General features: G+C 42.0%; 1 protein-coding gene across 1 annotated transcript; it reads right to left on the bottom strand.

The window, feature by feature from the left end:
- LOC125426068 (inositol-trisphosphate 3-kinase A-like) lies at window positions 1-25,404 on the bottom strand. Its single transcript, XM_048484177.1, has 3 exons — window positions 24,609-25,404; window positions 1,836-1,940; window positions 1-225 (listed from the first exon to the last, which is right to left on the bottom strand). Exons 1-2 carry the CDS (start codon window positions 25,038-25,040, stop codon window positions 1,860-1,862), a joined length of 513 nt encoding a protein of 170 aa, XP_048340134.1. The 5' UTR covers window positions 25,041-25,404; the 3' UTR covers window positions 1-225; window positions 1,836-1,859.

The raw sequence follows: 25,404 nt of genomic DNA on the forward strand, positions 1-25,404 counted from the left end.
AATATGGAGTTGAGGGGGTGCATTGATAGTTTGTCCCAGGTGCCATTTTCTATAGTGTACGTTTTCTATACTAAGACTCCACTTAAGCAATGCTTAAAGCTTTCCTTTGTGCAAAATAGCCTTCCTTCCAACTGAAGTTGATTTTTCTGGGGTGGAAGAGCCACTAACATCAGAAGAAGGCTTCAGCCTCTGGTGAACCAAGTGTTCGTATAATTGCTGGCTTATCTACAAAAAAGAAAAAAGAAATTATTTACAACTTCAAATAATAGCAATTCCTTGCCAATAAACTCCAGTCTAAGCTCACTGAAATAGCAGTGGGCTTAGACAGGAGTAACCTGGCATAGGATTGTACTGGCATTGTCACCTAACCACATACATATTTTCAGCTTAAGACATACATACAGTTGCAATAACAACCATCAACCATACCTGCTGAAGTCACTGCTCTTTGTACTCAAAAAAAAAATCACAATTCCTAGGCACTTATTCTCATAAAAAGGACAATAAAATCTGACAATCTGTCCTCAGCCCTTGCCTTGAATAGGAGCTTAACAGTATACAAGGGTAGAAGATGAAAATATATGTGCTCTGAATCATAAAGATCATGCCAGGGAAATTGCTCTTTTACTCATTTTGGTAGAATTGGCCCAATATGTGTTTATGAACATCAATGAGAGACTTAGGAAAGCATCATTAAACCCTTTAAACAGAATTGTTCCTAGAGCTCTTCTTGGGCTTTGCTCCAACTGTGCCTTTTCCAGGACTTCTGCCAAATGCTGCAGAAAGAGCTAGCCCATAACAACTATGCCTGGAATTAGCATAATATTCAGAAAGCTGCTTATTTTACAAGACATTAAACATAATTTCTGCTTGGCTCCAACAAACATTTTTACATTTTGCACTGAGTCACTAAAGGTTTATTCTCCCAGTGCTTCAGTTTCTGAGTGGGAGTTGGATTTTTATAGAAGACATCCAACTGTCTAGATATACTGAACTGGAACACTGAAGTTGAGATGAGGAATTTATGTATCCAGGAACCTTTGTAAAGTATAATGGATAAGAAGATAACCAATCTTGTATATACAAATGCTGATCTTGCATGCATAACATGAGAAAAAGTGCCTGTGGTTTGAAACCCCACAGTTCAAACACTGGATGAGTACTATATGTCATGGCATTATAATTTCAGTTGCAGAAAAGGAAGGGGCAGCCTATAAGGCATCTCTCTCAAAGGGCTTTCCATAGGAAAGGGCAATTTACTGTTGGCAGGAAGCGATACTAGGTTCATTGTGAAGGGGTAGGAAACCAAGCAGAGAGAAGACCCAAAGAAGTACAGGAACTAAAGCATGGGAAACTATATATACACACACACACACAAAACACACACACAGGATTTCTGTATTTGTAGAAAAGGAGTGAACAGACAAGAAAGAAAAATGGGCAACAGCCATGGAGAAGAGTCTGGGGAATTATTTATAAGGATCAGAATATTCAACATACTGAGGTTTCAACATGAATCAATGGCTAAAACAGGGCTTAATTCACAATATAGGGCAAACTTATAGGCCTTTTCTGCATAACCAAAATAAAATGTATTGAGGCAGGAAACAAACATTTCCTTCGAGGAGTTGCACAATGTTTTTAACCAAAATGTTTTATTTCCAGCCTGAAAACGCTTTAAAAGCATCCTCAATTTTAGCAATTCTTTTGTTGAAATTTTTTTGAAATGTTTTGGCTTAACTTTGGCATATTTCTTTAAAACATTTCCCACACCTCTCTTCAGTGCCCAGATTTCTTCATCAGTGCCATTTTCTGAACTCACTCCATCATCTCACCTGTTTATTTTCATCAGTTTTTTTTTAAATTGGGGGGGGTGATGATATGTTCAAAGCTTTGAATGCACGACCTACGAAGAATGGCAGCACAAGATTTTGAAGTATCTAATTCATGGAGAGAAAAAAACAAGAACAAAATGGCAGCCAGGAATTATTTTGAGGGGGTGAGTGCAAACATTTTCACTGACTTGTGTGGAAAGGCCATGATGTGCTAGATCCATGGCCTGATTTTGCTGAATTTATTTTAACACTTCAAGGAAGTCATGCTGGAGACCCACAGTTTATCTAAACCACAGAGCTGGAGAAGAAAAGAAATGCTTCTCCCCTTCCCCCAACAACTTCCCATATAGACATCATCCCCTCCCCTCCCCACCAATCCCATTCTACTGCCAACTGCCATGAGAAGCAACTGGGGAAAAGGAATGTACAATTTGGCAGCTGGCAGGGGAGATACAGGTAAAGGATTAATTCCCTCATTCAGAATTGTAGCCCTGATCCAATCTGTGCTTCCCTTGAAGATGACATGAACCCTTAAAAGACACTTGGGAGATTCAGCCATAGTTATTCCACACAACACTGAATTTGGCCCTTGGTTACATCATTTCTACATGGTCTTGGACAAGTGTAGTTTCGGTCACCTTAGTTCTCTCTCGGTAAAATGAAAATACTGTCCTCCTTCACTACAGTTGCTATGAGAATGAAATAAATAATGAGCATTTTTATGTACTTTGTACAATAAAAAGGTGGTGTTTAAACTAACAGAAGATACAGAAAACACAAATCTGCACACACACACCCAGTCTTCCATCCAAGGCCATTTGTCTCTGAGCTTCAAGTTATGATCAGTCTATCAGAAATGGAGCCAAGCCACAAATCTAGAACTCAAGCATAAATTGTTGAAAATCTAACAGTGCCTGGACTCTGCACCCTGGCTCATGTCCATCTTCAGCCTTCTCTTCTATACTAAGGCACTTTTGGTCCAAACATCCTAAAGCTCTTTAAGTAATTAAACTCTAATACCACCTCTTCTGAAGAAACCAGTAAACACTGTTATTATGTGGTTTATATTATTATGTGACTTGCCTACAAGTATAAAATGACTCAGGCTAAATTATACCCTTCTTGTTAATTAATCTGACAGGATTTTTAGAACTGCAGCTTGCCTTTTAATTCATTTTGTTGTTCAGTATCATTTAGCTAGCTAGCAAAAATAATACTCCTGTATTCTGTTATACATATATGGGTCATACAGTAAATCATGCTCAATCAAGAACCCTGGACATCTGCAGAAATCTTCCAAATTACTTCAGCTGTCACCACACATTGTTTCTTCAAGTTTCTGGGAATTTGGGAAAAGGATTATAGATATGACACTGAAAGAAACCAAGGCCTTCTTATTTCCCATTCCTGTCTCCATCAAGCCATTTCTTTCTTCCAGTTCAAGTATCTCCCCAAAGCCCACTTCTCAATGAGATCCTTCCCAAACCATCACCAGCACCTGACTTTCCTACAACATACAACATTCCTACAACATACAAATCATTGACCTCTCCTTCTGCTCCTTTCTGTCTTGTTTGATATACTATAAAATACTTCAGCACAGGGACGATAGGCTTGAGATGGTTTGACAGCCAGACTAGACCTCCAGTGTTAAAGTGCATCTTTTAATCTGGCAGAGACAGATGAGAAGAAGTATGGCTTTTCAGATGCCTCTGAAATATGATGGACAAGCCCCTACTCTCCTGCAAGCTCAAGAGAAATGCTAGAGCTCATTTTGCCCTTTCCCTGGAGCTTGGGGAGGACACAAAAAGCAGCAGGAACGTCAGCATGGCCAGGAATGAGACTCCATCCTTCCAGTGAACTGAAGGATGGTCAGAGGTGCAGGAAGGTCAGAGCCACATATGGCTATTCGGAAAGTTGAAGGTCAGGATTGGTTGAGGTCACAAATTTCTTCAAATGATACAGTAAAAAAAAAAAAAAAGAGGTCACAAATTTCAGGTGATCAAGGAAACCATTCATCATACCCACTCACCAGAGAATTCTAGGCACTTAATCTTTTTGAAGGAGAATAAAAAGTTTGTAACAATTCTCAGTGACAAACAATTTTTGGTGTGGGATGATTGAGTTGAGGGAGAGCTGAAACATGTTTGTACTGCTGATTTGTTCTAGATACAGCACTTAACTCATCAAGGTTCCCAGTAAATGTAAAATGAACATTAACAAAAGAAAGATTGTTTTCTGTTAAATAAACCTGTGGTTTCTGAATTGGGAAATTAGTATTAATTGGGACATCTGAACACTGTATTGCTCATCACCATTTCTAACCCATTTGCAACACAATACAAAGCCCAATTACCCCCCAACCCCTTGAAACTTCCTGTTGACAGAATGGAGATACCCAACCAAAGACCTTTGCCCCAGATATTCTGCTGGTCACACTGAAATCTCTTCTCTCTTCTTTCAGAAGCAACATAGGCAAAAAAGAGAGAAGATATTGGAAATGTTGGTAGTGGAAGTGGATGCCATATACCAGGGGGCTGCAACCGTTTTAAGCGTGTGGGTGTACCCAAAAAAAGGCTATCACAAGAAGTGAAGCCAACCACAAAATGTTGGGGAGCGAGGTTATACGTAACTCTGAATAGTAAGTTTTCAACATTTCAAGCAAAAGCCCTGTTTAACAGGATGCCTGTTACAATAAACACATTGTTTAAAAATATTTTCTTACATACACAAAGCTTACCTTCAGTCATGCAGTGAAAATCCTTGGGTTGTGCTGGCAGCTGCTGCCAAAGCAACATTAAAAAAATGAACACAGATGATCAGATCTCCAAAGGCCAATGAAAACCCACGCTGGCCAAAAGCCCCATCTGGCCTGCCTTTTTTTCTGAAAACACTTGGTGGGCACCCAGAAAGGTATTGGTGGGCAGCATGGTAGCCATTGGCACCATATTGGAAAACCCTGTCATAGACAAGCAATTATAAGGCTGCAAAGGCAGAAGTTATATTGTGGAGAAAAAATGATTGGGATTATATAGGGATGAGAATGCTAGGTACAGAAGTCAGCTGTTTGTTCTCATGAGGATGTCTGGAAAGCTAAAACAGCATTCTGGACTAGGCTTACAGAAGGAGTCATGGTCTGAAATAGTTCAACAACACTGAAAAAGACTAACTCTGTAGGTCAAAAACCTTGACAAGAAAACATTTCCTACTTCCCTTACGTCTTTTCAATTAGTATAAAAACAATGGGATTCCTCTCCTTAGTCACAATTCACCCAGCATTACTACAGCAATCACACACTATCTTTCTTCTCAGCTTACAAAGACTTGAAACATTTGGCTAGATGTAAAAGATACAAGGTACAGTATAATGAGGAGGCACACTCTCTGCTGTTATCATTTTTTCTCATGTATTGTTTATTTATACCCCACTTTCCTTGCCAATGGAGACCCAAAGCAGCTTACAGCATCATTCTATTCTTCATTTTTTCCATATAACAACAAACCTGTGAGGTAGATAAAGTTGAGAAATTGACTGGGCCAAGGCTACCCAGCAAGCTTCCAGGGGATTTGAACCTGAGTCTCTCAGATCTTAGCTTGACACTATAACCAAACCAGCTCTCTCTAATTTTTGTGAACATCTGTGATTATTTCAGTAGAATTCAGAAAGTGGTATATCTGCTTGCCCTGTGTGTGTTAGATGAAATAAACCATACCAAGCACAAGGGCTTAGTTTCAGTGTTTCAGAAGGGAACACAAAGCTACTCGCATAAGAGAGGTTTACTGATTTTTTTTCTAGGGATGTTTTAGAATAGCTTTTGAGGAAACAAAAGGAACAGCACGGCAGGATCTTTACATCCAAGCCATTAACCATAAAACCAAACATTCTCTCTTGGGAACATTTACTGCAGTAACTTAAGTGTTTTTCACTATAGATTTAACAGCTTTCAATGATTAAGTACCCATGGGTCTTATTACTTTTTTTTTGCTTTTTTTCTCCAGTAATCATGTCCACCTGCTGATCTTTTCTTATGACCATATTATGCATGAACAGAAACTGGACTTTTCAATATGTATGTTTATACAGAGATAATGACAAAGGAGCCCTAGCAGATGCTGCCAAAATACAAATAATAACGTGTATTACAAAGGCAAACATAGTCTACCTATCTTTAAATGTCATATTAATGAACACACAAGTTGTTCCTCAGAAACATCAGGCTTTCGCATTGCCACAGTTCTCTATCAAAGCTGCAAACAGAACAAGACCAAAGTTCAAAGAATCTGTTCTTACAGAACAGATGGGCAAGCTTCTGCAACACACACCCTCCAAGCTCAGTGAATAATTTGCTTGGTCTGAGTTTTCTAAGAGAATTCTCAAAGAAACCTTGGGATTTAAATCCTCCCAGAGAGCTCAGAAACACCAAACTCACCAGTAGCTCACAACTATCCTTCCAAGGGCTGATAACGGAAAATTTATGTTTCTAGTTGCAAAACCAACAGAGATTGCCAAACATACTCAAAACTCCAAAAGCATGCAATGCTACCAGGAAGTCTGGGAACCAACTCTTTAAATTCCCCTTACTCAGTTCACTGAACTATGAAAAAATTGGTAAGTTTCCTGGTGGTAATGCAAGTCTTAAGACTGGGGCACCAACCTCTCATCACAAGAGTATATCTGGCGAGCGGGGAACAGTTAAGCCAATTAAGAGCCAAGCATACACAATAGCAGAAGTTAATTTTGGGGCAGCTCCTGAGTCCACCATTCCAAACACCCAAATTCCAAGACTGCAGCCTGTTACTAGTATCCTTCTACTGGACTGCATTTGCAGCTTCCCCTTCACCATCTTAGAAAAATGAAATTTTAATCAAATTTAACTGTATATCTGTTCAGATAGCTCCAGAGAGTACCCACGTTGGTCTGATACTGAATTCTAGCTGGATATCTCTGCACAACCAAAACACTTTTGGAGACAATATTCTTTATTTCAATCTTAAGACTAGTGCAGTTCCACTAAAGGAATTTTTAAAAACACCACCATTAAATGTATTTGGGTCATATCCTCCAAGTTTTCTTAGATCACAGGCGTATCTTTTCAATATCTAAAGCAGGGGTTTTCAAACTATGGCCCTCCAGATGTTCATAGACTACAATTCCCATGAGCCCTACCACTTGGCCATGCTGGCAGGGACTGATGGGAATTGTAGTCCATGAACATCTGGAGGGCCATAGTTTGAAGACCCCTGATCTAAAGTGTTGTAAAATACAGTGAAACAAAAGATTACAGTTATACAGGACCTCTTTATCAAACAACTTTAAGAGCGTTACAAATATTAGCTGATATGGATCAGGGCACAAAAAATAACTTTTTAAAAAGTAACTAAAAGCCCTTTTATATATTACAGAACCCCCATTTAATGCATACTTGCTTCTACCCTGCAGTGTTCTTCTCTATCACTACATTTGTATCAAGAAAGAAGACAGTGCTTTTCCTGTCATTGGGGCCCACTAATGAAAAATGTTTTTATAGGTTATGACATTATGTCATGCTAATATTGTTAATTACTCTGTGCTAGCATGAAAGGGGGTGGGCCTGAGGGATGGGCCATAGTTAGTTGGCTCTGAGCCTGTTGAGCCCAGGAATGCCCACGCAGAGAGGCATTAATGTTCACCTGCCAAAATGGTGGTGCAGCCCATACAAGTTCATGGAGCAGGTGAAATCTCCCCCTCCCCACACATCAGCACTGCCACACCTCCAGGGCCAAAGGCACCTGTGGAAATCAAGTAATGCTGACCAATGGCTAGGGGCCAAAAGGGGGCTGAGCTTGAGGGACTAATAAGTGCATCCCAAGGCCCTCAAAATACCCTTCCATCTGCAAACACTTTCTGGCAGGGAAAATGTATGGCATGGGATACTGCCCAACACCCACCAAAGGTGCGGACTTAGAACGAAAGATGGACTCAGTTGGTAGGGGTAGGGTTAACAGTGGAACGCTGACAAGAACAGGCACAGCAGAGTGGGGGAGTAGTGTGGGCACTGGGCTGTCAAGCTGCACCGTGGGCCCACTCAAGGGTGCTACATCATGCAAAGTCCTCGCGCTATGTTGCCTTTGCAGGTACTGACCCCTCACACTCGGAAAACAGTATCACAACAGCCACTGGACAGGTGAGTTGGCATTTCCTTGGATGAGGAGATGCTGCTGGGGGAGGCAATGCCCCCAGGGTGCCAGTAATGGGGTGGTTGCAGCAGGGCACCCACGTGGGAGAAGCCCTGAGCACACACATGGAAGGCAAGATCTTCAGAGGATCACAAAGGCAGGGCAGGCGGGGGGGGGGGGAGCAAGAAGCCACACCCATGCTGCCATTAAATGCCACACACCCGAAGCCACACACCCTAAGGGGGAGATAGGACCCATCAGTACTTAGGCTGTGTGGCAATTGGGACTTCCCTGGAGCAGTTCAAGTGTGCTCTGGGTTGCGGGAACCCCCTTGTTGGAGCTAATGCATGCTCCATGATCATTTCAGTCTTGGGTTGAGCCTGGTTGTAGATGCCTTTGTCCTCTAGCTTGTGACAGTTGTAGGCAATGAGCAGGTAAGGCAGGAATGGGTACTTACAGTCACCTGAGGACTGAAAGGGGGGAACAGTCAGCTCGGGGTCAAGAAGCTGGCCTCTCCACCCCAGCCCCCAACTCACCCAGCTCATCCAGAAGTTACCTCTTGCCCTCCAGTCACTGCTCCAGGAGCCATTTCAGCCCTGAAGTGGCGAACATTTGGGTAACATTGTCCCTTCTAGGAAACTTCGCCAGGAGGTCAGTGAATATGATGTGGTGGTCACAAACACCTGTATGTTGATGCTATAGAAGCAGTGCCAGTTCTGATACACCTGGGGCTACTCTCAAGGAGTTGTCAGGGAAATGTGGATGCCATGATGAGGAAGCCACAGTGGACAGCAAATACTGTCCATATGGGCACAAGTTAACACCTTCCTGTTGGCCCTCATACTTCCACAGTACCCTAGTGATTCACCAAGGCCTCCCAGCCCCAGTAGGTCTTTCTCCTCCACCCCCTGCTGCTTTCTATTGGCAACGCATAAGGCCGGCCCCTCCATCAGCCCTGTTTGGCCTAATTCTTCCCCCTCCCAAACCTGGCCTGGCTTCAGCATCTCAGTCTGTTTACACGGGCGCTCCTGTGCCACCATACCTTGTAACCAGTCTGACATTCTTTGCTTCCCTCCTGGTGCTGGCAATGGTACAGCAACCCATTTAGGCAGCAGCAAAACTGCACTACTGCTGCGTTGTCCCCGGCCATGGCGCAGCTGTCCCCACCCACGCAATTGCACTGTTAAAGTGACTGAAGTTCTTCTAAGGTAGGAATGGATGTGATTTGGTTTTTTATCATCCTCTTTTCTTTTTCATCTAAGAACTGTACATTTTAAACTCAAGACAATGATTACTCACAATAATTGACTATGATGGTATTTCTCATCACAATTTCAAGCTTCTAGTAGGCAAACTACACAGTCAAATACAATATACCTTTTGAAACATGAAGAACAGACTGAGGGAGAAACTGAAAGCGGCAAAGAGAATTACAAAACATAAATAAATTATTCAAACAAACAACATTAAATAAGTGGCTTGATCCAAAGGGCAATTATCATGAGCAGGTAAATTCATACAGAATGTATCTAACAATATATTCAACACGCACATTCAGAGACAATACGTGTGTATGTGTGAAGTGATGTCAAGTCGCAGCCAACTTACAGCAACCCCACAGAATTTTCAAGGTTAACAGAGGTGGTTTGCCACTGCCTTCCTCTGTACAACAACCCTGGCATTCTTTGGTGGTCTCCCAATCCATTACAGACCAGGGCCAACCTTACTTAGCTTCTGAGATTTGACAAGTTCAGCTAGCCTGAGCCATCCGTACCTTCCAAGTAACAAATACAGGAGACAAACCATTGGAGAAACCATCAATCTTTGTGACAGTTTTTTGTTATTTCTATCAACACTTCTGAAAGTATTTCTAGGACCTTTATGGGTCATGCACAGTTTACCACATGCACTATGAAAAGGAGATGTTCAGAATATGGCCACTGCCAGCATAGCAGGTATTTGGACTTACAAAAAAATGAAATTGGGATCAGTAGACAGCAATGGTTACATGCACATTGCACATATTTTAAATCTATACTGACCCATAAAGTCTTAAAGCACACAAGACTGAATAAAAACACTTCTCAAAACAAACAAAGGATTCTTGGTCAAATATAGAGCTATCCCATAGTTATGTAGATTAATCCATTCCATCATCATGCAACAGATATGCCAAACCTTACAAACAGGTTTCACCACACCGTGTCCCTCAAGGGATATAGGATGTATCTAATGCAACCTTTCTATGAGTTACTTAAGAAAGTTCTTCCCAGTGAAACCTGTCTGGCCACTGTCTCTCCAACACTGATCCTTGTCCTTTACCCTGTGGATGTTTTTGTCTGAAGTATTTCAAAGAACAACTCTCTGGCCTTAACACTGCCATGACTATTTTCTGACAGATTACTGTGGCTGTCTTCTCTGCACATTTATTCAGAGCTACTGACCTCAGTGGTAATGACAAATAAAAACAGACACAGGTTCAACACAGGTTCAAGCTGAAAATCTGATTTTCTTTTCTTTTTTTAAAGATTTAATGATCAAGCTGACAAATAGTTAGTGGGATGCCCCGGAGGGGAGCGGGGGCGCTTGCATACAGTTCCAACCAACCTAGATGTACAAATGCAAGACTTCTTTCACATAATTTTTATTTTTAAACTTTGTGTTCATAGTTGCAATATTTGTGGGATCTCACTGCATATAAAAATACTGAAAAACCTATGGGTTTGAGCTGCTTTTTAAAAATGTATTTATATTCTTTATTAATACTCTTTTCTTTCCAGTGGTGGCCCAAAGGGGCATACAACTGTCTCCCTCCTCCATCTAAAAACAACCCTGTGAGGCAGATTACCCAAAGAGTTTGACTGCCCCAAGGTCATAAGAACATAAGAACAAGCCAGCTGGATCAGACCAGAGTCCATCTAGTCCAGCACTCTGCTACTTGCAGTGGCCCAATCAGGTGCTTTGGGAGCTCACATGCAGGATGTGAAAGCAATGGTCTTCTGCGGCTGTTGCTCCCGAGCACCTGGTCTGTTAAGGCATTTGCAATCTCAGATCAAAGAGGATCAAGATTGGTGGCCATAAATCGACTTCTCCTCCATAAATCTATCCAAGTCCCTTTTAAAGCTATCCAGGTTAGTGGTCATCACCACCTCCTGTGGCAGCATATTCCAAACACCAATCACACGTTGCGTGAAGAAGTGTTTCCTTTTATTAGTCCTAATTCTTCCCCCCAGCATTTTCAATGAATACCCCCTGGTTCCAGTATTGTGAGAAAGAGAGAAAAATTTATCTCTGTCAACATTTTCTATCCCATGCATAATTTTATAGACTTCAATCATATCCCCCCTCAGCCGCCTCCTCTCCAAACTAAAGAGTCCCAAACGCTGCAGCCTCTCCTCATAAGGAAGGTGCTCCAGTCCTTCAATCATCCTTGTTGCCCTTCTCTGCACTTTTTCTATCTCTTCAATATCCTTTTTGAGATGAGGCGACCAGAATTGAACACAGTACTCCAAGTGCGGTCGCAGCATGGCTTTATATAAGGGCATGACAATCTTTGCAGTTTTATTATCAATTCCTTTCTTAATTATCACCAGCATAGAGTTTGCCTTTTTCACAGCTGCCATGCATTGAGTTGACATTCCCATGGAACTATCAACTAAGATGCCCAAATCCTTTTCCTGGTCTGTGACTGATAGCACTGACCCCTGTAGCGTGTATGTGAAGTTTGGATTTTTTGCCCCTATGTGCATCACTTTACATTTTGCTACATTGAACTGCATTTGCCATTTCTTAGCCCACTCACCTAATTTATCAAGGTCCGCTTGGAGCTCTTCACAATCCTTTGCGGTTCTCACCACCCTACATAATTTGGTATCATCTGCAAACTTGGCCACCACGCTACCCACCCCTACTTCCAGGTCATTTATGAATAGGTTAAAGAGCACTGGTCCCAATACGGATCCTTGGGGGACACCACTCCCCACATCTCTCCATTGTGAGAATTTCCCATTTACACCCACTCTTGCTTCCTGTTTCTCAACCAGTTTTTAATCCATAGGAGGACTTCCCCTCTTATTCCTTCATTGCTGAGTTTTCTCAATAGTCTCTGGTGAGGAACTTTGTCAAAAGCCTTTTGGAAATCCAAGTAGACAATGTCCACTGGTTCCCCCTTATCCACTTGCCTGTTTACACCCTCAAAGAACTCTAGTAAGTTTGTAAGACAGGATTTGCCTCTGCAAAAGCCATGCTGACTCTTTCTCAGCAGGTCTTGCTTTTCTACATGTTTTATAATTTTATCTTTAATGATAGATTCTACTAATTTACCAGGAACAGATTTCAAACTGACTGGCCTGTAATTTCCTGGGTCCCCCCTAAATCCTTTCTTAAAGATTGGTGTGACATTGGCCATCTTCCAGTCTTCAGGGATGGAGCCTGATTTCAGGGATAAGTTGCATATTAAAGTGAGAAGATCAGCAATTTCATGCTTGAGCTCTTTAAGAACTCTTGGGCGAATGAAATCTGGGCCAGGGGATTTGGTAGCATTTAGTTTATCAATGGCTGCCAGAACTTCTTCCTTGTCTACCACTATCTTTGCTAGTTCCTTGGATTCGCCTCCCAAGAAGCATGGTTCAGGTGCAGGAATTTTCCTCACCTCCTCTTGGGTGAAGACAGATGCAAAGAATTCATTCAGCTTCTCTGCAATCTCCCTGTCATCTTTTAGGACACCCTTTGTTCCTTTGTCATCTAACGGGCATACCGCTTCCCTCGCTGGCTTCCAACTTTTGATGTACTTGAAGAACTGTTTGTTGCTGGTCTTGAAGTTCACAGCCGTGTGTTCCTCATAATCCCTTTTTGCCTCCCTTACAACTAACTTGCTTCTCTTCTGCCACCATTTGTGTTCCCTCTCATATTCTTCATCAGTCAAACTGGACTTCCATTTTCTAAGACATTTTCTTTTTTCTGATAATTTCCTCAACCTCTCTTGTTAACCATGGTGGCTTTCTTTTGAACTGGGTGCTGCCTTTCCTAACCTGCGAACACGTTCCAGCTGAGCTTTTAAGACTGTGTTTTTAAATAACCTCCAAGCATCTTGGACAGTTTTAATTCTCTTGATTTTCCCTTTCAGCTTCCTGCACACTATCCCCCTCATCTTTGAGAAATTTCCCTTTCTGAAGGCGAATGTAACTACATTAGTAGTTGTCACTTATTTGCATGCAGAGATACTGAATCTGACAGCATTGTGGTCGCTGTTCCCTATCGGTCACCCAGCAAGCTTCCATGGCCAATTGGGGATCTGAGCTTGGGTCTACCAGATCCTAACTAACACTCCAACTATTCTACCAAACTGACACTGACATTTTTGGTGAGCAATTGAGCAAGTTTTTTTGTTCTTAATAAAGACCTATGTATTTACAAAAATGTTCTGGAAGATCCATGGCAAAACTTAGACTAATACAATCAAACAATGAACATCTTGTTCCAGTTTCACTCTGGTCCTAGCCCCTCCAATGTCCTTTACCTAAAAGTCAGCAACTGGCTATTGCCTGAGAGCAATGCTGATGAATTAGCATTCAAGCTGCCATGAAGCATACTGCTGAGAAGCAACACATGACAAAGGTTTTCGCTGTATCATCTATGCATATCATTTTCAAATAGTCCTTTGCAATCATTTTAGATAAAACGTACAGTTTCTGTTTCGCTTTTTAAACTGTGAGCATTTAACAAGAGCTTGAGAGCTTAACTGCTGCACTTTAAGGGGTTACTCATGGCTGTAATCACACTTATTTTCCTTAAATTATCTAAATTATGTATTGTCTGGAATAAGCTGGGAGTGCTCATTTCCTCAAGTGTCCACACAAAGGAAACAACAAATTATCCAAAAGCAAAACCTAGAACCAGTTTTACTAGCATCTTCAGACCACTATAAATCAGAATAGGGGGAAATATGCAACTCACAGGCAAGTAGTAGAACACGAAAGAGACTTGTTGATTTAAAAGGTCTCAAAATTCTAATATGACCTGTAAAAAAGAACTAAAGTAATCTGGGAGAATATAAAAACAATGAACTATTCATTTTACATCAACAAAAAACCCCAGAAGTCCTAAATATGGTACCAACAATACATCATGAAAATTCACACTGTTTTTAACTACCACTTAAAAATCCATTAGAAACCTTTCCCTCACATTCGAGCTTAAAAATAAAATTGTCTTCAGTGTTATTAGTTTATGTAACCAGCTTCTGAGCTGTAATGGTTTGTACATTTGGTTCAGAGTTATGAAATGTGGGTGTCTTTAAAGTAGTTTGGGAGATATGGAAAGCAGCTAGGGAACAAATAAATTAGCCCAAGATTTATTTCTTTTTGAAAACAACCCATGCTCCTAGCCCTGAAAGATGCAGCAATAAACCCGAAAAGACAAGGAAACGAGTGAAATTGCAAATCTGAGGGCCAGAGCCCTGAATCTCACAGAGCATTTCTGCTGACAGAAGGATTTTTGTCAAGGAAACACAACTTTCTCACCTCCTGTTTGCTGCTGCAGCTCAAAACTAAGCATTTCCAGTGGAATTTTGGGCTGCAGCCCAGAGCGGGGGAGGTTTTTTTTTAAAGAAAGTCACACTCATTGACAGAAGAGATTGGTGGGATCCAACTCAGCACTTCAGCACAGTTCATTGCCTTAATGCCTTCTCTTGTGACAAGAAAATTGATATATTAGAAAATCTGCTTATTTACCTAGTTTATACAAATGACAGAATTTTATGATTCAATGCACAAAATTCTACTTTGTTGTTGTTGTTTAATCATATAGTAAGAACAGACTTGTTTATATCAGTTTGGAAGCCCAGAGAGAAAACTTCACATATGGCACTAAGTTGTAACACAGATGCAACAAAGATTACAGATCTCTGGGCCAAAGTAAACATTACTATTTTAATCGAGTTGGATCATGATTCCCCAGCCCCAACTTGTGTTCCCTGGAGCCACAAAGCAGCTGCAGGGAACACCTTAAAAACAGGGGAGCCCAAATGGGCTTGGAAAGGCAGGCACTGTAGCTGGAGGAAGCTGCTTTATCATGCAAAAATCACACTGGGTTGGAGCTTTCCCCAATTTTGCTGTTCCAGAGGCACACATAATCCATATGCAACAGTAAAATTGAGGAGAGGGGGAAAGGACTCCATCCTGGTGTAATTTTCGAATGGGAAAGCAGTATGTGGAAGGGGGAGGGGGAGGCAAGAGCCCTTCACAATTCCATTCCAGCTCCATTTGGCTCCTTTTTTTTAAGGAGCTATTCCCCACAGCTGCAGTGCAGCTGAAAGGAACACAAGCTGAGTCTGAGTTCCCAAGATCCAACTCTTTAAAATCCATACCATTTAGTTTAGCTAATCTGCAAAGGCAAATTACTGCTTATGAGCAGCCCCAGGAAGGACAGAGAGATTAACCCTTCAACTCCTGCAGTTTTGCTGATCGAAACTGCCACTGATGCTCTTCCTCCTCTCCCCATGCCCATTATTAGTTTTTTAAAGGAAAAGGCAGCTTTTTTAAAAAACAGGAAAAAGTAAGGACTGACCTTTTTTCCGTTAATGTACTAATAATATGGGGGGGGGGGGGCTTTCCCATAGCAAAACCAAGCAGGGGTTGAAGGGTTAGCCTTTCACTCCAGATCCAAATCAATAACATGCATATTTGCAATTTACATTTTACAGTTAAATGGGTTGTGTCTGGGATTTAGATAATCTGAACTACATTAAAAACTGTATTGTCGAAAACTGTACTGTACTGTATGTACTGTATTGTATTTACATTAAAAACTGTTTCATATGAATATAGCTATTTTGTCAGAGATGGATGGATTGAACATTGACCCTCAGACCAGTTTTTTACCTGAAATGGCCATCTGAAACATGAAATACAAAATCATTTTAATTTTAAAAAATGTTCCAAAGTCATACTATATTCCTAATGAATTTTATTGTAACTAAAATTCTTTGACTAGCTAAATTCTTTTGAAAAGCCAACCTAACTAGGCACACAAATGTTGTGTTCACTGCTGTGGAAATTCCAAAGGTTTTTTTTTCCTTGCTATGTTTATGCAACATAGGGTCTGCAACAGAACAGGTAGAATAAAGTCCAGTGGCACCTGGAGACCAATAAGATTTTCGGATTATAAGCTCCCAAGAGTCAAATATCCCTTCATCAGTGACAAGTGGAGGAGGATACAAAGGTAAATGGGGAAAGTTTTGAGATTTCAAGACACTTGACTGCTCCCTCCAGCTCTCTCTCTCCTCTCATGGAAGGCACTTTTGCTCCAAGCAAGTTAGGAAGATTCTGGAGCCTTTGAATGAGAACTTCAGCCTTCTGCAGCATTTCAAAGGCAAGCTGAAGAACAGGAAAAGTGGAACTACATTAAACCCAAGGATGCGTAGAATGGGCTGACAAATATTAATGATTCAAAAATATATTATATTGAAAATATGGCTGTGTCACACTTTGCCATTATCCCCCAGGACGAAATTAGCAAGATTGTAGGTTGATTCCTCCTAAACAAGTTCAGAAAGTTCGCTGACATGAAAAAGGGGCAGAGGAAAGTTACAGCTAGTCAAAATGGATTGGATTTTCTTCTTTTAAATTATCCACTGCCCCACAGTAATAAAAAAGAGAGAAGTTCTCAAAATGATGTACAGTGATCAACTTACTTACTCACCTGTGCAACGGCAAAAAGGAATAAACTGGAAACTCATTTCAAAATTTAATAGTCATCTTATGCACCTGAAAACATTCCATCACTGCTGATCACATCTTTCCAATGTGAATGCTATCTCAGAGTTAACTCTAGCCTTGGAAAAAACTTCTAATAACATTGCTCTAAAAGGCATACCTGTATTTACTTCAGCAATCACCTAACAAGACACTCTGGATATCTCATGAAATCTCCAGTTTTCTGTGGTCACAGATAAACAAATAGCATGCAAAGTGATTTTCATAATAGATCTGCTTCCTACAGCTGTTCGGAACACAACGAGTAAAACAAAGAAATCAAGTGTTTGCAACATTCTCACAAAAGGAGGCAACTCCACCTATTTTACAAACCCAGTGTAAAAAGTGGGGGGAAAAAACAGAACTAGACCATGTGATTTGATTTAAAACATCAATAAGCCACTTTTCTTCCTTATGGAGCTCAAGGTGGCTTACAACATAAATAACAGCCCAATCCAGAGCCTGTGGTGGTGGTGGTGGGCCACAGCACCGCTTCGGCATTGCCCTGCTCCCTCCAGGAGGGCTTCTCAGCAGCGCAGGAAGGCTTTAAAAAAAAAGTTCTCCATTGAGCTCTATGGGTTAATGCTACCCAAAAGTGTGGCGAAAGCCCAAACCTCCAGCACTGGCATTCTGGCAGACTAATGTCAGCTCCAACCCCAGCCCACATCTGAAATGCCCCCAGCCATGCCAGCACAGCTTTTTGCACTAGCGAGCTTAGGTAAGAGTGAAGGCTTCCAGGTCAGGTGCTGCAGAGCCATGCAGCACCCGGCAACCAGAGTAAGTAACCCCCCTGCCTGCGCATTTGCCCTTGTGCCGGTGAGGTGGGCACCCACATTGGCACAGGGCTGCGTTGGCTCCAGGGAGTGATTTGTCCCCTTCCTCTGGATGGGGCTACAAGAGATACAAAATAAAACCATTAACATAAAAACCAAATCTGAAGACATTTCTTCAGAAACTCTGGTCTCAAGCCACATGGGGCTTTAAAGGTCAAAACTAACACCATGTATCAGGCTTGGGAATACCGTGTTTCCCCAAATATAAGACAGTGTCTTATATTAATTTTTGCTCTCAAAGATGTGCTATGTCTTATTTTCAGGGGATGTCTTATTTTTCCTGTGTTCTGTTCGTCAGGCATGCTTCCAAACAAAACTTTGCTATGTCTTACTTTCAGGGGATGCCTTATATTTCGCACTTCAGCAAAACCTCTACTATGTCTTATTTTTCGGGGATGTCTTATATTAGGGGAAACAGGGTAGATTAGTAGCTAATGTACAGTAATTGTTGTAATATGTTATCTGCTATTTTATACGGATTTAAAGATGTTTTATTGATGATTAATAGGATGGAGCCTATGTATTGTATGTTGTATTATTTGCTCCTGTCTAATATTTTTGAACTATGTTGTTCACCGCCCGGAGCCCTTCGGGGATCGGGTGGTATAGAAATTGAATGAATGAATGAATAAATAAATAAATAAATAAATAGGGATTATAATAGCTGGTCACATGCATCAGAATTCTGTACTAGCTGCAGCCTCTGAGCATTCTTCAAGGGTAGGCCCAAGTACAATGCAATGCAACACTGCAGTCTGGATTTAAACAAGACATGAATCACTGTGACTAGATCTGACTAACCCAGGAACAGAGTCCATTGATGCACCAGCTGCAGCTGGGCAAAAGCACTCCAAACCACTGCAGCCACCTGGTATTCAAAGATGATTGCTGAATCCAGTAGCATTCCCAAGTCATGAATGAGACTTTTCTAAGGTCTAACTGCACCTAAGATAGAAGAGGTCTCAAGTCCCAGGTCTGCCTTTCTACTAATCCAGAGTAGTAGGATTAAGTTTCATCTTCTTCATCCTCATCTAGTCCATTACTGACTACAAGTACCAGTACAGAACATCAACACCACCTTGGAATTTCATGAGAAAAGCTGGGTATCATTCACATATTGGTGATACTGCAGTTCAAAAGTCTTAAGGACCTCTCCCAGTGGCTTCACACAGATGTTTTCAAAAATGGTCACTGCCTGCTTGAGCATGGGTAGTACACCTGCTGCCCTCAAGGAAGCATTTACCCCTTCCTATTGTCAGTCCCCCTCTGGCAGCTTTTATTGGCCAGGAAGGGCAAGCATCAAGAGTTTGACTCTCCGAGAATCTTGTCCATATCTTTGGGCTCTTTATAGAATACAACTGTCAGATGACTTTCCCTCTCCTGTTCCAATCACTTGACTGCTGATTTTCTAATAAAATCAGGTGAGTAATAATCCAGCATGTGGTATTCCCCCCATCAACATATTGTAATTCATTTCTCCTTTCCAAAAATGTGTTGTTTTCCTAGTGAAAGGGGGGAAAATGTGCCACTAGTCAGATAACTGAGTTTACTAACAATGCTGTGTAGTCTCAATATGGTAGGTATGGGGACTTGTTACAGAAACAAGATTTTAATTTCTGAGCTCCTTCTCAAAAATCTCTTCAGCATGAGCAAAAACTCCATACACCCCATTACTGATTCTTCCCCAGAAGCATCTTGATTGTGTTATGAGGTAAAAGTGCAAGCCTATTTCCCTGCTCTTTTATAAGTCTTTTTCTTCCATACACATCAGTTTTGAAGCAAGCTGGTGAAGACCCCATGAAGACAGCTTGCTTTTTCTTTAAAACGTGATTTTTATGCATATGAGCACCTGCAGAATTACACAACAGATTTCCTGAAAAGAACACATTATTGCCAAAATGGGTAAAAGCATGCATGTTAATTATTTGAAACACCTCCCATTCTCCAGCCATGATTACACAAGAAGCAATTTTAAAGCCGATAACTAGCGTCAAAATTGTGTGGTACTGGAATACTTGCTGGTAAATGTCTAACTTAAAAAACACTTCTTAAAACTAGTACAAAAACTTTCTGATTCAAAATACAAGAACATAAATAATAATACTTTGGTTCTGTCATAACTGCAAGGAAAATGTTGACAGCTGCTATTTGGGTGTCAAGAGTTTTAAAGAGCCCATAATTATTTTTATATCTAGCAACAGTAATCTCCATGAATGGCTTTGCCAGTTTCCATCTCTCAAATAAAGGATTTTCACACAGGACAGGCTTATGCACATCAACAGCTATGTTCACTGGTTTGCACATTAACACTCCCATTATGGGAATACAGGCAGTTGCAGGAAGGAAAACACTGGACATTACTGATTCTTCCCCAGAAGCATCTTGATTGTGTTATGAGGTAAAAGTGCAAGCCTATTTTCCTGCTCTTTTATAAGTCTTTTTCTTCCATACACATCAGTTTTGAAGCAAGCTGGTGAAGACCTGTGGCCTGTTCTCTTGTTTTCCCATCACTTCCTCACAGCATGCGGGCAGAGTGTACACCCTCGTGTAAAAATGTTCCTTGTTACATTTATGAGTTGAGTAAAAGGTTTTAATCTGACCCAGGTAATGGTATTAGGGCAAAATGTGGTTTAAGCTACTGAAATGAATCCCTCATTTACATTAAAGAGGGCATTTTATTTGACTGAGATAGCCAAGAGCAAGGTATATGGAAATTAAGAATAAAGAAGTTTCAAAAACAAAATATATCTGCAGCCACTTGTCAAAAGGAATAAGAAATGACAATCCTGGTATGCAAGTCTTTAAAGTTCTGCAGTATTTGGAATGAACACAAATCTTTTAAAATTATAAAGTGGTTTGGGTGAACCTATTTGTATACTAGCAAGACAAATAAACTATCACACCCCATTCAGAAGACATCGTTCTCCCCTATTTACACAACTGTTCATTCCCCATACTGATGAGGAATAAAACTTACCTTCTGTAATTGTTATGTGATACTTCAGATTTTAAAAAAGTCCAATTCTAGTTACAGATGGGTGCTCCCCTGTCTAGTGAAAGCTGATACAAGATCAGACTTCAAATTATCAGCAATACCTCTGCAAATCAGACTGGTTTCAGTTTTTGGTATTATTTAGAACTTTCACTGCAAAATAACTTAAGCTAGTGAAACATACTAATTTATATGACTTTTAGGAAGAGAGAAGTCCTTCAAGAACCTCTACAGATTGCATGAAAACACAGAAAACTGCTTTACACTGAATCATCAATATACTGAGGTAAATTGGCAACCACTCCCCAGGGTCTTGCAGGATCTTTCACATCACCTGTAACCTCATGCTTTAAACTTAGTGGGGGGGGGGGTTGAATCTGGGGCCTTCTCCACGCCATGCAAACATTCTACTTGAACCTGCAGCCCTTACAGTTCCGGTGTTTATTTAATGAAAAGCTAGCATAGAACAATACCTTAGATCTAACCAATCTACTAAATGCTGGATCCTAATACTGATCCTGAAGTATGAAGACTTGGAACATTTTAAAGCTTATATAAACACACTAAAGATTGGTATGTATCACATAATGAAGTTCCATTAATGCTGGAATCTTCCTCCCATGCTAAAAGTCTCTTGAAGACTCTCATATCCTCATACTGGAAGAAAGTTCCAGCATTAGAAGATAACAGTTACTAAATTTAACCCAATATTCCCCTTTAAGTATCTGCAGTCTTTAAAGCCATTACAGGCTTGTGCAGACATCTTGCAAAATTACCTCAGAGTAGAATATCCATTTTGCTAAATCGGGAACATGAGGCTGCTCCCCCATTTCCAATCAATAAAAACATCACTGGCATGATGCTCTCCCTCTTCCACATGTCAGGTTACAAACTCTTGTTCTTTTGGGAGACTTCCAGAGATTCAGTGCCATAATCCTATACACATTTATTCATAAGCAAGCACTATTGATCTTAGTGGGGCTAACATCTAAGTAAACTTGCTTAAGTGCAGCCTGATATTGTGAATATAAACACATTTACTTATAAATTGCATTGTTTATTTCCAGTCAAGCGTGTTAAGATCAGAATGCCATCATCAAGCAAATTTATTTGGAACAAAGCTCAACTGAATTTCAGGATCGCTACTTAAGGGGAAGGTCACTCCTCTGATCAGTGCTGACTTTCCTGTCCTAAGGCAGCGAAAAATTAATGTAAGAATTAGGCAATCATTGATAAGTTTGGGTACAAAACCTAAGATCACAGCCACTGGAAAAGTGCTGCTGGAATTGTTGCCAATATAAGCACTGCTGGATTTGATGGCAATTTGTAGTCCTTGCATTTTCATGTAACTGTCAAAGGCTTTCACAGCCAAAATCAACCGGCTGCTGTGGGTATTCTAGGCTGTGTGGCCATGGTCTGGTAGTTTTAGCCCCTAAGGTTTACCTGCATCTATGGCTGGCATCTTCAGAGGCATGTCACAGTGAGATGTGTTTCTCTCTGCGGCACAGATCACCGTGACATGCCTCTGAAGATGCCATTCACAGATGTGGGAGAAATGTTAGGAATAAAAACTACCAGACCATGACCACACAGCCCAGAAAACCCACAACATTAAGTTTCATGTAAGCAATGGTAAACAATTTCACCAGCATTAAAATGTCAATAATTATAATGTAAATCCCACTACCATATTTTTCCTGTTTATACACCTTGTAATGTTTTCAGCCATCGCTTGACAATATTACCACAATTTTTAAGCCATTCGTTACACTAACAAATGCAAGTCTGAGAAGAAGTCATATATGAACTATCATCTCATTTATTGACTGATCTGTGATTGCATGAGAATCCTATGAACAGTCCCTACACCACAAGCTGTTGGAAGGTACTAGAAGGTAACATAACAAAGTGATTTATTATTTCTTGTACATTGCTTCTAAAGAATCTAAAGACATATGACTTTTTTAAAAGTTCACACTTCCAGAGCAGCATACAGTGGAACCTTGGTTTTCTTCACCTTCAGTTTTCACCGGTTTCGGTTTTCACCGGTCACCCCTGGCCGTTTTTTGCCTTCAGTTTTCACCGGCGCCTCGGTTTTCGCTTACATCATTTGCACAATTTTTCACTTTTTGCATAAATTTGCTACACCGTTTCTGTAGCACATGCGCAAACGGCATAGCCTCGGTTTTTGCCAAGCGTTGCTGGACAGATTATGGGTGAAAACCGAGGTTCCACTGTACACATTTCTTCCTTAATCTCATAAAACATTCTAATGAAGACTGAATAAGAGATCCATTTGCATTTTCAAGATAAACAAAATTAATTTGAGCCTAAGCTTCCAACCTTTCTGAGGAAAATTAGTACTTGGTGAGGATCACTCAGATGAATGGGAATTTAAATCCAAGCCCCCCCCCCCCCCCCGTCCTAATCCAACCTGCTAACCAACATGACACAATGGCTTTTACCAGCACAATTAAAAAATCTACCAGACCCCTGATCATTTGGCTATTACTAGAGATAGGCTAGATCAGCCAACTGGGCTGAGTCAAGCAAACTGTAAGCAGACAGCACTTGCGGATTTCTTCCACCTCTCAAGAATTCTGAAAATTCCACCAGTGGAAGAAGGGCAATGTCACCCACTATCCCATCTCCACAACTGTCGTTCACGCCGTGTCAGTTTGCTCATGGGGCTGTCCTGACTGAGCATCAGCTTTTCAGAGATCTCAGGAGGCTGTTAGGGAAAGGTCTGTGAGCTTGAAGGATCTGACCCACTAATTTCACCAACCCCCCAAAGGGCAGACTTTGCTTTATAATCAGCACTCTTGGTAACAAGACACAAAGAAACGAACAAAAATTGGTGTATGTTGATAAGATAATACAATGAACTTCTGTGCCTTACAAAGTTCATCCTAAAAGCACTGAGAAAGGGCTAGGTCTCACCAAGCTTACAAAAGCAGAAAGGGGAAAGAGGAAGACTTGCAGAAGTTGAGAACATGACATATACAGATCTGTGTGTACATGGCTATTTCACACATTAAGCCACATGGGGGGGGGGGGGGTTGTGTACATTGCCCAGTTGCCCTGCCTTGTATGGGACAATCAGTCTCGTTGATTCTGAGAACCAGACTGTTCCAAGAAGATGGAAGGGAAATAAGCCATGTTAGTGGTGCCCCTTCACATATCACAAATCCTCTTCTAGAAAAGCACTTCCCTGTAGGAATCAACATAAGGCCCACATAATTTAGGAAATTAAAGTTTATCTAGTGCTTTCCCTAAATGGTGTTATAACATCCAATGTTCTCACATTAAGGTTTGTCACCGTGCATAAACATGCCAGACACCTGAGTCTGAAAGAAGAAATATAAACAAACTCATTATTTGAAATCAACATAACCTCTACTTGGTATACGCTTTCTATTTATATGATATTTTAAACACTCATGTTTATGTCATCTCACATGTTGTAGTTTTCAACTCAACAAGGACCCCTTAAAAAGCCACCAAAGAACTGAACAAGACCAAACTGGTGGTAACAAGCTGAAACTGATTATATAATTTACACTAAATGTATTACTATAGCTCCAGAAATATAGAAATAAATGTGGTATCATTGCATTACTTTTCTGCATACGTTTGAAAAGAACAAAAAAAAAAACAAGACCTGAGCTAGTTTACCGGGACAGCAGCCTCTAGCCTCCGCCACCCTCAGACATAACAGCGCTTCGCAACGAAGGTGGAGATGCGCAGCCCAATCCTACACATGTTAGAAGTCGATCCCGCTGTAGTCAATGCGGCTTACTCCTAGGCAAGCGCACACACAACTGTAGGTTTAGCTGGGAAGTGTTACGGGCAGAGAGAGTTCAAACATCCCCCCCCCCCGCCCCCGCGGCTCCGATCAAACTCCAAGTCTTCTCAACTTGCTGCAAAGTTTAAAGGCAAAGAATTCGGCAGAGCCGAGCACGGACGTCCCCGCGCCGCGAGTCAGAGGAGAGGAGTGCCGCCGCCCCTGACCTCCCCGCCCGCGCCCCCCGGTACCTACCTGGTGGGTTTCCTCGCCGTGCTCCAGGTGGACGATGCCCTGGCTCCTGCCTTCGGTGTCGCTCAGCAGGTCGTCCTCGGAGTCCTCGAAGAGAGACGACGAGCCGGTGGAGGAGAGCGACGATGTGGAGAGGCGCCGCGAGTTGTCAGTCGTCAGCCAGGCGCCGTCCGGCTCCGAGCGGGGCACCCCGGCCGGGCTGCGCTGCCCGTCCTCGCCGTCCTCCTCCGGGGTGACGGTCAGCTGCGGGATCACCGGCTGCAGCACCCCGTTGCGAGGCCGGCAGCTCTTCTTGGGAGGCTCGGGCAACCGCTCGCCGGCCGCCGCGCACCGCGCTTCGAAGAGCGAGCGCAGCTCCCCCACGCTCAGCCGCTTGCCCCGGCCCAACTCTGGGCTGCTGGTGCCGCCGCCGTCGCGGGCGCCTCCGGGCTCCATGGAAGACTAGGCGCCGCCGCCGCTGCTACAGAGCGGCTGTCGGGCAGCGTCGTGAAAACCGCCAGCGGCGGGGACGAGCAAGAGAAGGCGGCGGAGGGCGCGACGCGGAACGGAGGTGTCGGCTCCCTTGCGCGCAAAGTGTGCCGGAGGGCTGGAGAAGATGCCGCTGCCTGGCGAGCATGGCCAGCCTGCGTCCTGCCTGCCTGGCTGCCTCCTCAGGCCCGCTCCAGCCTCCTCTGACTCATACCGGTGGGGCTGCGGAGTTGCCTCACCAGCCCTCGTGCCTGCTGGGCCATATGGGGCACTCCCGGTCCACGCCGCCGTCGGGCTCAACGAGGCAACTGGTGGAGAGGCGGAGGAGGAG

This window comes from Sphaerodactylus townsendi, linkage group LG02, assembly GCF_021028975.2.
Source record: "Sphaerodactylus townsendi isolate TG3544 linkage group LG02, MPM_Stown_v2.3, whole genome shotgun sequence".
NCBI classification, from domain to species: domain Eukaryota; kingdom Metazoa; phylum Chordata; class Lepidosauria; order Squamata; family Sphaerodactylidae; genus Sphaerodactylus; species Sphaerodactylus townsendi.

Coding starts and splice junctions, on each gene's coding strand:
- LOC125426068 (XM_048484177.1), bottom strand. CDS start 25,040: ATGGAGCCCGGAGGCGCCCGCGACGGCGGCGGCACCAGCAGCCCAGAG. Junction 1,941..24,608: donor ACGGCGAGGAAACCCACCAG/GTAGGTACCGGG, acceptor TCCATGAATTAG/ATACTTCAAAATCTTGTGCT.